General features: G+C 43.7%; 1 protein-coding gene across 6 annotated transcripts in view; it reads left to right on the top strand.

The window, feature by feature from the left end:
• Positions 1-12,367: 12,367 nt before the first annotated feature.
• Positions 12,368-13,756, top strand: part of NPNT (nephronectin) — an 83,657-nt gene continuing 82,268 nt past the window's right edge. For 2 of the 6 annotated variants that reach the window (XM_086704463.1, XM_086704466.1), the window contains exon 1: positions 12,368-12,648. In XM_086704463.1, coding sequence (XP_086560589.1) covers positions 12,578-12,648 — 71 coding nt within the window. In that variant the 5' untranslated portion in view covers positions 12,368-12,577. The remainder of the gene's footprint in view (positions 12,649-13,756) is intronic. The other 4 variants (XM_086704461.1, XM_086704462.1, XM_086704464.1 and 1 more) reach the window with 4 other exon arrangements.

The raw sequence follows: 13,756 nt of genomic DNA, 5'->3' as shown, positions 1-13,756 counted from the left end.
CTATAGTTTCACAGTAACTGTGAAAATTAAATCAACATTAACCAGATACATGTTGGTTGTTTAATAGTCTTTATGAGATGGTTAGTCAAGTGTGGCCACAAGAAGTGACAAAAGAGAGGCTCAGAAAAAAAAAAAAACAAAGTTTACTATAGATCCAGGTCCTAGAGACAGGTGGCATGCAAAGTGGGGCCACATGGAAAACACTAGGGTCGTCAGGAAGCAGAAGACAGGAGTAGGGAGGAGGGGTTAGGCCCAAGGCATTTATTGGGGTTTCTGTGGGAAAGGCGAGGTAGGACAAGATTATGAGTTTAGGATTGACTAATTTGAAAAATTTTGGTGGGTTTTGGTCTATCGGGCTGGTCCCTAGTTGCCCGGCACCTGGCCCTGGGATAATACAGAGTTAGCATTACTTTTAGGATACACAGGCCAGATAGAAGAGTATGGTTCTGGACTCTTGGTTTGCATATCAAAGTCATGCTCCAGGCTGGGCCCTTTTGCTATCTCTTAGAATCAGCTAGCCTAAAGAAAGGTAGTCTCTCTCCAGCCACAATGGTCTCCCATGATGTCAAAACAATATACAGAAAATTATATATATATATATACATACATATATATATACATACATACAATACATTAGTATTCCTGTATAGTAAAAGGAAACTGAGGTTCAGGGAGGTCCAGTCAGAGCTCAACTAGTATTTATCAGAATGGGATTAAATCTGAAGTGTGACTGACTCTAAGTGCTAATCCTGCATTAATTTTTCCTTAAGTAAAGTTTTTCCAACTCATACTGTATTTCTAGACAAGCATTTAGAAAAATGAGATCATGCCTCTAAAATGTTTTGATTTCTTTGGTGGGTTGTTTTGCAGATTAATTTTAGTTAATATGCACATTACCAGAGTTTGGAGACACTCTGTTATTAAAAACATTAATCTACCAATATCCTCCAACGGTTTGATTTCGGTGAATTTTACATTTCAGTTTATTTGCACTGGGGAATAAGGCTTTGCTCATTGAATAAACCATATGGCTTGAGCTGTACATTGCATGGTGTGTAGTTTTTTTCCACCTGTGACAGAACAAGTAAAAGGTTATACATAAGGAGCTTTTTAACAGGAGCTATGAGGTCTTAGAATTGTATTTTGTATCTCCATTTAGGAAAAACAATCTATTCTATGGGAAACAGATTTTATGGTTTAAACAGAGGGGGCAAAACTGTTATAAAGAATGTGAACTATGGGGCGTCTGGGTGGCTCAGTCGGTTGAGCATCCGACTTCGGCTCAGGTCATGATCTCATGGTCTGTGAGTTTGAGCCCCGTGTCGGGCTCTGTGCTGACAGCTCAGAGCCTGGAGCCTGCTTCAGATTCTGTGTCTCCCTCTCTGCCCCTCCCCTGTTCATGCTCTGTCTCAGAAATAAATAAACATCAAAAGAAAATTTACAAAGAATGTGAACTACCCATATATAGGAAAGATAGTACAATTAGAAATTTAAAGATTTTATGGAGAACAGAACTCAGTGTCAGAAACAAACAAACAAACAAAAAAAACGCTTTTATGGGAAATGTTAGAACAAGAAACAAACACCTAAGCTACAGCTTTTAGATCAAGCCTAAATGTTAATAGTTGGGAGACTATATCTTTATCTTTTTATATATTAAATTTACTGTAGTCCTGTTTCTTTCCAAAATGAACTCAGACAAAAGCCTCAAGAAATTACAGTATAAAACAAGGGTCATAAAAGGAAACTCTGTTTTTTCTTACTTACAACTCTCCCAATGCCAAATGTGTGGGTACCATATCAGGTAATTCTCCACTTCTCTGTGGATACCAGCTGCATGTCTTACAGTTTAATTCATTATGATAACCTACCGCCCAGAGTTAGAGTAGACCCCACAAGTTAAGGGCACTGTCCCACAGATTGCTCCCCTTCGGACACCAGCGACCAGTCCCAGGTGGTCAATGGCACTTGTGACTGACCAGGTATAAATCCGGGGTTCCCACAACCCTTTCCTTGGGTTCAATACTTTGCTAGAATCGCCCACAGAACTCAGGGAAACACTATTGCCAGCTTATTGTGAGGGATACAAGTTAGGAAAGGCCAGATGGAAATGATGCAAAGGGCAACATGTGGGAAGGGGTACCCTCTCCAGGCTGCCACCCTCCTGGCTTGTGGATGTGCTCACCAACCTGGAATCTCTCTGGATGCACTCCTTTAGGGTTTTTATGGAGGCTTCCTTGTGCAGACATGATTGATTAAATCACTGGCTATTGGTGATTGTACTCAATCTCCAACCCCCTTCCCTTCCTCAGACGTTCAGGGGTGGGGCTGAAAGTTTCAAGGGACCAGCAGGGGTCACCTCTTAACTTAAACTCAGGTATGGCTGATGGGAACTTATGAATAACAAAGATGCTCCTCTCACCCTTAACATTTGGGCAACAGATAAGGGTTTTAGAAGCTCTGTGCCAGGAACCAGGATGATAAGACCAAATATATATTTCTTATTATATCATAACATCGCAGATAAAAGAGAAAGGGAAAATGAGGACCAGTGAAAGCAGGAAAAGAGCGCACATGCTAACCCATCCTAAAAGTTAAAATGACTCTTGTGGTAGAATTTTAACTCTGGGCTTCCTGGGGGATTTTTTAAAATGTATCTATCTATATCTATACTTATTTTTTTAACTTTTTTTAAACATTTATTTATTTTTGAGAAGAGAGAGACATAGCATGAGCGGGGAAGGAGAGAGAAAGAGGGAGACACAGAATCTGAAACAGGCTCCAGGCTCTGAGCTGTCAGCTCAGATGTCAGCTGTCAGCCCCGATGCGGGGCTCGAACTCACAGAGCGCGAGATCATGACCCGAACCAAAGTCAGACGCTTAACCGACTGACCATCCAGGCGCCCCACTTATTTTTTAATGTATGTATATTTTATATATATTTATATATATATATATACAACATATATATATATATATATATATATATATATATATTCTTCTAAGTTTATATGAGAATTTTAATTGTCCACAATTTTAATTCCACTTAAAATGTGAAATACCATATATTTCATGGTAAAATATATATGCTCTTTGATTTTTAAGAAAATAATACTTTATTATAGATTTTATTTTTTTAGAGTAGTTTTAGGTTCACAGAAAAACTGAGTGGAAGGCACAAAGATTTCTCATATACTACCTGCCTCCACACATGCATCGCCTCCCCCATTATCCACATTCCCCACTGGAATGGTTCATTTGTTACAGCTAATGCATTTACATTGACGTACTGTAATCACCCAAAGTCCACGGTTTCACATTAGGGTTCACGCTTAGCGTTGTATATTCTATACATTTTGATAATGTATAATGACATGTACCCACCATTATAGTATCATACAGAACAATTCCCCTGCCCTAAAGATCCTCTGTGCTCTGCCCATTCATCCTTCTCTCCTCATTAACCCCTGGCAACCACTGATTTTTTTTTTCACTGTTTCCATAGTTTTCTGGCAGCCACTTTTAAAAGAGACACTTGATACAGTAAGTTTTCATCAGAAAATAGAAGATGTAAAATTTTCTCAAGAAAGACAAAATTTTTTCTTGGTCCTAACTTCTGTATGAAACTAGTTACCTTAAGGAATCAAGATAGATACATTGGATAATATCGACAAGGGTCTTCCAGAAACTGCAGGTGCAGATCTTATTTAACTCTATTTTGAAATAAACTCACAAAAGCTGAAAGTCCAACTCAGTAAGAGTCTTCCAGGCTCTAAGTTAAGTTCCAAGAGATTAACTTGATCCAAGGTTAATATTTGGGAAATCCAGAGTTGTATATAGCATGTCCTCTATCAAGACTGCCTTCCATAAATATCATTTATTTTAACAAGGACTTTTATAAGCACTAAAATTATGCCTAAAGAACTGGTCTTCTGTGTTGTTTGAGAACAAACAGATCCATGTTTAGAGACCAGAAGGCTGATCATTTATTATGAAAGGTGAAAAGCTTAACCAGTATTTCCCCCATGTGGCAGCGGGATGCAAGAGTATTTTAGGCAACTTTGAATTTACTCAAATATTTTGATAAAAGCTCAGTTGAGGCTAGATATTCACAACACAGCATGTCAGAGTTAGTTTAGGCAGGGGAACTGTTAATGCAAATGTTTCCAGTTGCCTGCCTTTGGACATAGAAAAATCTTAGTAGAGAAGCATTTCATTCCCGGCAGTAAAACCTTTCCTTGAGGCAATTGATACTTGTCAGCTTGTACTACTTGTCGTAGTTGCTGGCCTAAGTAATTTATACAATTTACCTAATTTAATTGGGCGAATTAGATGCTCAGGAGCCCAAATCTATTGACTTGTTGTGTGATGAAAATCACTGATTAAATGAATTTTAGAGAATGATTTTTGAACACGATGACTTTTTTTTTTTTTTTTTTTTTTTAGTGATGTCATAGTTAATGTCAGGCTTTCTTTCTGGCAGTAAATACTAAGTTCACTAGCTTCTTGAGGCCAGGACAAAGACAATGTCAGGTAATCAATTTAAAATTTTCATTTTGGGGGCACCTGGGTGGTTCAATCCATTAAGCATCTGACTCTTGATTTAGGCTCAGGCCATGATCTCACAGTTGGTGAGTTCCAGCCTCATGTTGGGCTCTGTGCTGATAGCTGGGAGCCTGCTTGGGATTCATTCATTCTCTCTCTCTCTCTCTCTCTCTCTCTCTCTCTCTCCTCTCTCTTGAACACATACACTCTCCATCTCTCAAAATAAATAAATAAACTTAAAAAAAAATTTTCATTTTCCTCCTTGGCATACAGGAAAAATACATTTTCCGATTTTTCTTGCAGGTATGCTTGAAGCCACGTGACCAGGTAGTGGCCAATGGAATACCCAAAATCCCCAAGTATGCTTGCTCACACTCTCTCTCCCCTTTATCCATGTGGCTCCTTGAGGAAAACTCTAGGAAGACAAAACCACAGAATGGAAGGAGCCCACATCCTTGAACAGCCATTTGTCAAGGATCGCTTAGGAGAATGTCCAACCTGCATTAAGTTTTGCACTAACGAAAGGAATATTTATTGTGTCAAGCCAAAGGTATTGGAGGTGATGTGCTAGAGAAGCTGACTCATGTTACCATTCCTGATTTTCTGATCTTAAAAATTCATCCTCAACATAAAAATCTTTCCATTTTTACACATAAAAACATGAATCAAAATTGCTTTAAAATTTGTATCAGATCACTAAGTAACAATTTTTTAAAGGCTGAAAAGTAGAAGGCTAAAACATAACTCTGTAACTATTGAAACTGCTTTCTAATTTGGTCAGCCATTTGTGCCCATTTAAATTCCTCCAGTGATATTCAAATAGAATTTAAAGGCCTATCCAATAAAGTCTTCCATTGTCTTTGGCAGAATTAACGTGAAGGTGGATAAAAACATCAACAGTAATAGTCGTGCCTGAAGCTTATTGCCTTCTCATGTGTGCTATATTAGACCAAAGACCAATGCCTTCAGTTTGTAAAGAGAATGCTGGCATAAAATTTTGGACCTCAAGCTTTTTTTTTTTTTTTTTTTTTTGATGTTTATTAATTTTTGGGAGAGAGAGAGAGACAGAGCACGAGAAGGGGAGGGGCAGAGAGAGGGAGACACAGAATCTGAAGCAGGCCCCAGGCTCTGAGCTGTCAGCACAGAGCCTGACACGGGGTTTGAACTCTCAAGCTGCAAGATTATGACCTGAGCTGAAGATGGGCACTTAACCAACTGAGCCACCCAGTTGTCCCAGACCTCAAGCTTTTTAAGTTGGCAATTTAAAATTACATTTTAACTTTTCACATAGGTGTGTGTTTGTATATTTAAATTACATTTTTAAAACCTATGTTACCAAATAGACTAAAACCGTGGATTGTGAGTAACTTGTTCTGCCAGTGTTCCACAAAACAAGCAAACATTTCTGATACATTTTAACTTGATAAAGGAGCCATGTCTTACAATAGGAGTAAATATGAGTAGTCCGTAGTCCGTGATGCTGAACGTCACAGATCACAACTAAGCCAATGGTTCTTGAAATTCGCTTTGATATACAAATGCTTTGGATTACAAGCATGTTTCCGGAACTAACTATCCTTGCAAACCAAGGTTTTACTGTATTTTTATTTTTTCCAACACATTTTAAAAATACTATCTGGCTGTTCTAGTTACTTAATCATATCATCTTTTTTAATCTTGTTTTTAATGTTTATTTATTTTTGAGAGAGAGAGAGAGAGAGAAAGCACAAGAGGTGGAGGGGCAGAGAGAAGGGGGAACAGAGGGTCTGAAGCAGGCTCTGCACTGAGGCGGGGCTCATGAACCGTGAGATCGTGACCTGAGCCAAAGTCTGATGCTTACCTGACTGAGCCAGCCAGGTGCCCCACTTAATCATATCATCTTAATGAGAATGTTGCCCCTTGTTTACAGTAAGTCATATTTTCCCTTCTCTGCATCAAGTTGTAGTTCTAGAATATCATGAAATGAAAGTAGTGATGTGGGCATTCTCATGTCATTCCTGACATTAATCGGAACTCTCCCAATATTCACATTCTACGTTATACTGACTTTTAGTTTTTATTATTTTATTAATAGTTCATTATTTATTTATTTTTAATATGAAATTTATTGTCAAATTGGTTTCCATACAACCCAATTTTTTTTTTTTTTTAATTGGGAATCAATGGAGTACCTGGGTGGCTCAGTTAAGCGTCTGACTTCAGCTCAGGTCATGATCTCACAGTTCCCGAGTTCGAGCCCTGTGTCGGGCTCTGTGCTGACAGCTCAGAGCCTGGAGCCTGCTTCGGATTCTGTGTCTCCCTCTCTCTCTGCCTCTCACCCGCTCGCACTCTCTCAAAAATAAATAAACATTAAAAAATTAAAGTCAGGAGTCAATAGCGTTGATTCATAGAATCTGCAGCAACCTCAGGTCTCTGTACGTTTAAGTCAACATTCAGAACATTTAGGCCTGCAAGACTGTAATGGTCACATTTGGCACTTAATTACTCAGGAGGATGGGGAGCAGGGAGCACAGTTTGCCTGCACAGTTGTATCAAGTGCTCCTCTTCAGTGGAACCCCTCACACTGCAGAACAGCTCAGGTTCCCGAAGACACTTTACACAGCTGTGAAACTGCTCTGGCTTAACATCCTTAAGCCCCCTCTGAAGCCACTATCTCATCGGCATAGTGTCCAACATCTATCTCTTCACGGGACATACCCAGTTATAAGAACCACTGAACTCAGGTTTGTTCAGTGCTATGGTTTGCTACCAGGTATATTTTGTTCTGTCTAAAGGCAGTTTATCAATCAGGGGTCCATTTTTACCAGCAACATGGCAACAGAGTTCACAAACCACCTTATCAGGTTGCCCGGGAAACGGAGCTAGAAAGTTAACATAAGGTCAGATTTGCACGCAGAAGGGAAAAGGATTTTGTTAACCCTTTACCTACATGGAGGTTTTCTGTCAACTTGATTGTAATGGATTCTTTTAATATGTTAATAGATTATACTTGTAGTCATTTTTTAGGGCTTTTGCATTTACATTTATATCAGTGATGAGCTATGCATATGCATGTTTGTATACATGTGAGAAAGCTATTTTTTCCAGACTGAAACATCAGTGACACCTTAGGAAAATGTGTAAGCACATATATTAGCTCCATAACAGAGTGTAAGTAGTATTGGAATTAATCACTCTTTGAAGGGATGATATACTCTGTGGTGTAACTAGAGCTGCTGGAAAGGCTCTAGACCTTACCCATGATCATTACCTATGGAGGACACAACACACATCCAGATTAAGGGAATATCATTGTAGGAACACCTGCGTGGCTCAATTGGTTGAGCGTCTGACTCTCGATTTCAGCTGGGGTCATGATCCAGGGTTGTGGGATCAAGCTCCATGTGGGGCTCCACACTGAGGGTGGAGCCTGCCTAAGAATCTCTCTCTTTCTTTCTCTCTCTCCCCGCCTCTACCCCTCTCCCCTGTTTGTGAGCGCTAATAAAAACAAAAGTGAATATCATTGTAAAAAATGAAGATGTTAGTGTATTTCACTGCTCCTTGTTGCTTTTATAAGGTATCTTAAGAAAGAGATGAGCTCAGCCAAAAACTGGCTGCTTTGCAAGCAGGAATAGAAAGAAATGAGAATGTCCAGAAATGTGGGGCCTCCTAGGATTGAAACAGACAACTGCTTGGATACCCCCAAACATTAATATCAGTAAAGGGATCTAAGCCTGTGGCAAGGATCAGAATAAGGGTGTTACCTTCCCAATCAAATCTATTATTTCAGCTAGCTTCAAGGTGGCTTCCATTAAGATGAAAGAGTAAGGTATGGATATAAGGAAGCAAAGAAATAAAGCAGGCCTAAGAAAGAGGACTAAAGATTTTGGTTATTGCTGTTGGTACAAGGAACTGACTGGAAACAATTAGATTAGGGTTTTTAAAGAAATCTTGTAGCCACAGAAACCATGAGTCTAGCCTGAGAATATCTGTTTCTGCTAGCTCCTGAAAGCAGCACTCAGACCCTTAAGTTGTACCAGTAGAAAAAGAGCTGTTAGTGATGTAAGAGCCCCCAAGGAAGACACATGCTCCAAGGGTCCCTTCTGATGTGGGTGGCTATGAAAGATGAATGGACAAGGTTGTAGAAGCGGAGGTGAGCTGACTGTCTGACCAAGGCAATTCTTCCACTGCTGGAGCACAGAATCTCCATAATTCTTGCTTAGCTTGGAGTCAAAACTGCAGTGAGTAAGTAGCCGTGTGTTCCTCATCCTTCTCTTTTCTTACCAGTTTTTTTTTTTTTTTAACGTTTATTTTGGAGAGAGAGAGAGTAAGCGTGTGCATGCACAGAGGAGCAGAGAGAGAGGGAGACAGGATTCCAAGCAGACTCACTGACAGCAGAAAGCCCAGTTCAGGGCCGGAACACGCAAACCGCAAGATCATGACCTGAGCTAAAGTCAGATGCTTACCCAGTTAAGTCACCCGGGCACCCCCTTAATAGGAGTTTTTAAAGCAGTTATCCTGTCCCTATGGCACCACTGTTTATGGGATAGGGGGAGAAAGAGCTTGCTGACAGCGACTATGAGAACCTGATAGAGAAAACACATTTTCTCTACCCTCTGCCTGGACACTACCCCTACCACACATCCTCACTTCATTCGGTCTCTGCTTAAATGTCACCTCCCCAGAGGGGACCAAATCACTCTACTTAAAATCACACCCCATCTCTTACCACCTTACTGTTCCTTTACTCTCTCTTTACACCTTTACCCTCTCTTCATAGCACTTACTCCTCCTTGTTTGTCCCCTTTTATTCCCCACCCCTCCACCCCCCAGTATAAACTCTCTCAGGGCACAACTTGTCTGTTTCCCAGCTGAAGTCCTAGTACCAAGAAATGGCCAGTACATTGTAGGCTCTCAATAAATATTTGTTGGAAAAAAAATAAAAGATGAAACAATTAAGAGCTTCTAATGTCCAAGTGTTTGAAGTTGTGTTTGTTTGGTCCTGTTTTGTTACTTACCTGTATCACAGTGTGATCGGTGATAATTATTTGTGAGAACATTGGGATTACTACTTGCAAGGTGACATTATCGGGTAGGAAACCTAACCAAAAAGTTGTCCTCTTGGAAAAGTACAGGTATTGCTAAAAGCAAACTGTTTTCATCTGGTTCTGTCTTGTTTTTTTTTTTTTGTTTTTTTTTTTTTTTAAATTTTTTTTTCAACGTTTTTTATTTATTTTTGGGACAGAGAGAGACAGAGCATGAACGGGGGAGGGGCAGAGAGAGAGGGAGACACAGAATCGGAAACAGGCTCCAGGCTCTGAGCCATCAGCCCAGAGCCTGACGCGGGGCTCGAACTCACGGACCGCGAGATCGTGACCTGGCTGAAGTCGGACGCTTAACCGACTGCGCCACCCAGGCGCCCCCTGTCTTGTTTTTAAGACTGAGATAGTGAAATGTCACCCCCATGGGAATTTCACCTTGTTTCTGGAATGGTGGTCATAATTGTAGCATACCAACCAGTTAGACCTTGGAATTCCTGTAGGGTCTCCTCATTCCAGGATTCAACAAAGACTGATATAATTAGCTACTACTTAAGGGAGAAGCTCAAGTTCTCCAGGAAGAATTCAGTTCCATCTGACCCAACATTTAATATTTACTGAAGCCTTGTGCCCTTGCCCTCCTATTTGTTAATGTCTCACAGAACTCAGAGTGGTAGAAAAGCAGTGCATTGAACACATTGCATTACAAGTTACAATATGGGATGCGTGGTGGTGTAATTACACCACAGGAGTCTCAGCCAAGCAAAAAGTCAGAAAAGGCTTCCTGGGTAAATGTCAGCTAAACTTGGACCCAAAGGGCAAGTGGAGAGTATCCAAATGAAGAAGGAAGATGAATGGAGGTGTTTTCTAGGCCAAAGAAAAAGATATGGAAAAAAATTTTTAAAGGCATGCTGATGAGGCATTACACATTTTTTTCCAGATATTGTCCTATTTTCACCTGTCATGTCCTTCTTTCCTTCTATCTCTAGCTTTTAGCCTATAGGTTAGCCCCTTCTCAATAACCATCCATTGCTCTGGGGAGGTTTATTTGCAAATCCAATCCAGGAACCAATAAACAAAGAAAACGGCTAAGAAGTAGCCTGGAACCGAGCCTACATTACACTTACAAAAATTTGATTTTCTGCAGAAAAAATATTTTGACTCCTACATTTTTGGACTTCATTAGAAAGATCTGAAATAGATGACACCAAGCTGTTTGCCTAAAATAATGTCCCAAGACTGAATTGGCATGGATATTTCCTGAGATTAAAATAGAAACTTGTTTTGCTAACAGAAAACAACTTGGAAATCAAAGAGTCGTTTAAGTTGAGACCGTTATTTTTCCTTTTCTTGCATAAAATTCCTGTTTTTATACACACTAAGAAATCAGGATAGTGAGCTCACACTGCCACAGAACTTTCCATTAAAAAACTGAAGTTGGAGAAACCTCAAAAAGAAAATAAAGGTAGAAAAAAGTTTGTAATATGACAAGTTCATTCAACAAACATTTATGAGCACCTAGTACGTGCCAGGCACTGTTCTGGGCACTAAAGAAGAAACTTTCCCTTGAAGAGTTTGCATTCTACCAGAAAGACAGACATACAAACAAGAAATAAATTATACAGGACACCGGAAGGTGAGTGCTATGGAGAAAAGAACAAGGTAGAACAAATCATGGGGCATCCTGAGGGGGCCGATTTGCAGCTTTAAATTAGCAAATTTAAAAGCTGAATTCCTCCAAGAGGTAACTTTTAATCAAAGCCTGAAGTGAGAAAGTGAACCATGTAGATATCCAGGCAAAGTATCTGCCAGTCAATGGCCCAAAGGCAGGGGCACGCCTGAGGTGTTCGAGGAACACATGGAAGTCATGGGCTAGGGAAAGAGAGAGAATAGATTAGGCCTGAGAGGTATGAGAGATGGAGTCATTGGGGCAGGGTTTGAGAAGAGGGATGACTCAAAGGATGTATGTTTTTACGTGCATTTTAGAATGATCGTTGTGTGTTTTTATTTGAACAGTCTTTTAGTACATTATTTTTTACTCTGCAACAGCAGAACAAAGATTGTTTAAAATGGTTTCTAAATGATCTCCCCATGATCAGGCACCACAGGCTGCTAAGTAGTAACAGCCCTCCCTCACTGGCCTGCACGTGCCCCTGGAAGGGCAGCCGTTGCTATCGTTCTAACGTGCTCGAAGTTGAGCTGGCAAAGATAGAAAACAGCCTGCACGTTTCTTCTACAAAACTCGACTGGAGAGCCAAACATTTCTTTCGGTTGGTTACAAAATAAAAAAATATGCCTTTGCCAACTCTGCGGGAGAAGCAAACTCCCGGAGTTTGCCTTTGCTAATTTGTCCAAGTCGTGCAGTCGTGCTGTGGTTTCACTCACTGCAGACACTGCTCAGCTCCAGCCCGACAAACCTCTCCAGTCTTGGGCTTCTCCGCCCCCGGCGGAAGCTGCTGCTAGCCCCTGCGGTCACCACCTGTTCAGGCGGAACCCGCGAAGCGCGCACCTTCGCCCCGGGTCCTTTCCCTCCCCGGCTCACCCTTCCCTGCGGAGCGCCCTGCGTTCCCTCGCCCAGGCCGGGCTTGCAACTTTCCTCGCAGCCTGGCGCCTGCCCCACTTGGCTGGCCCTCAACAGACGCTGCTTCCCTCAGCGCTCCAGCTCCCGAGCTTTCCGCGGCGGGGCCAAGCGCCCACACCGCCGGCCCCGGCCTGGGAGGGCGGTGAGGAGGGCGCACGCGCCCACCCCCACCCCCCTCCGCCCCCTGCGCCCCTCCCCGCGGGCGGCGTAGCTCCCCCTGCAGCACCTCCCCTCGCGGGGAGGGAGCCAGAGGGGGCTCCGGGCGCCGCAGACCTGCTCCGGCTGCTCGCCGCGCCGCTCTCTTCCGACAGCTGCAGCAGTCGCCGCGGCGCCCGCAGCTCCTCCCTGGAGCCGAGGGGACGAGCGCGCCTCTCCTCCGCTTCCAGCACCCCCAACCTGTTCCCCGCGCGCAGCGGTGCATTCGCCGCCCGACATGGATTTCCTCCTGGCTCTGGTGCTCGGCTCCTCGCTCTACCTGCAGGCGGCTGCCGAGTTCGACGTGAGGTGGGTTGGGACCCGGGGCGCCCTCTTCTCCTCCTTCCGGCGCTAATTTCGCGCGCGCGGTGCTGGGGTTCCCTCTCCCCGCCCGGCTGCGAGGTCAGAGAGGAGTCTACCCGGCCAGAAGTTGGGCCACCGCACGGCGTCGGCAGGAGGAGAGCCGTCGAACCGCTCTCCAGACCGGTGGCTGCCCGAGGCTGGGGAGGGCGACCCCTTCGAGTCCCGGAACCCAGTTGCGGCTCCCAGCTCCCGGCTCGGGAATCAGGGCTAGGGAAGGAGGAAGGCTGGAGCCCGGCCCCGGGGCTCGGAGGGCGCGGGCTAGCTCCTAAGCCGAGGTGATGCGCAGGACACCTTTGGTCAGGAAACTCTGGCTCGTGATTTAGATTTCCCTACGACCCTACCGCGGGGAAACTTCCAGGTGCCCGGGCCAGATCCCGGCCTGAAGCTGTCAGAGCCGCTCACACAAAGGGTAGGGGCGAGGAAGAGATTGGGCTTCCAGGGAGGACCCGTTTGCCTCCGCACTTGGCTGGCTTGCGGGAGGAGGACTCGAAATAAGGACTGAAAGGCGGGGAGCGCTACGCGTGTGTTTGTGTATGTGTACGCACGCACACACCGCTCACGAGACCTCGGGCGAGCCGGGCTGCAGCGTGCTCTGACAGGTTCCAACAACCCCCGGCTCCGTCGCCGCTGTCACTCAGCCGCTCCCCTGGCGGCGGCGCGCGGCGCTCTCTCCCCGCCGCGGGATCCGCTCTGGCGGGTGTGTGTGTTTGTGTGTGTCTGTCGGTCAGGAGGGCGTGCTTGGTTATCCCACCTCCTTGCAATTGTAGACCAGACCCACCCCGAACGCCGAGCGCTGCGGCCGGTGCACAAACCAGGCTGGAGCAGCCGGGAGAGATTTTAACCTGGGTCACACCGCCATCCAGTCTTCCTCTTTCAGAGACCCCCCCCCCCAACCCCTCCTGGTGGCCTTCTGAGCAGCTCCAAAGACAGCCGCACCTGTTTTCCTTGTAATCTTGTAACGAATCAATTCCACGATTGATTGGCTTTCTTGTACCTGGAGGGGAACAGGAACCGAGGAGAACCAGTGGAGCGCTTAGAAGAGCTACCGCTTGTT

Source organism: Puma concolor, chromosome B1 (assembly GCF_028749965.1).
Source record: "Puma concolor isolate L17-30 chromosome B1, mPumCon1.1.hap2, whole genome shotgun sequence".
In the NCBI taxonomy this organism is placed as follows: Eukaryota; Metazoa; Chordata; class Mammalia; order Carnivora; family Felidae; genus Puma; species Puma concolor.
The sequence above is the reverse complement of the archived record's forward strand: the minus strand, read 5'-3'. Positions and strand labels throughout refer to the sequence as shown.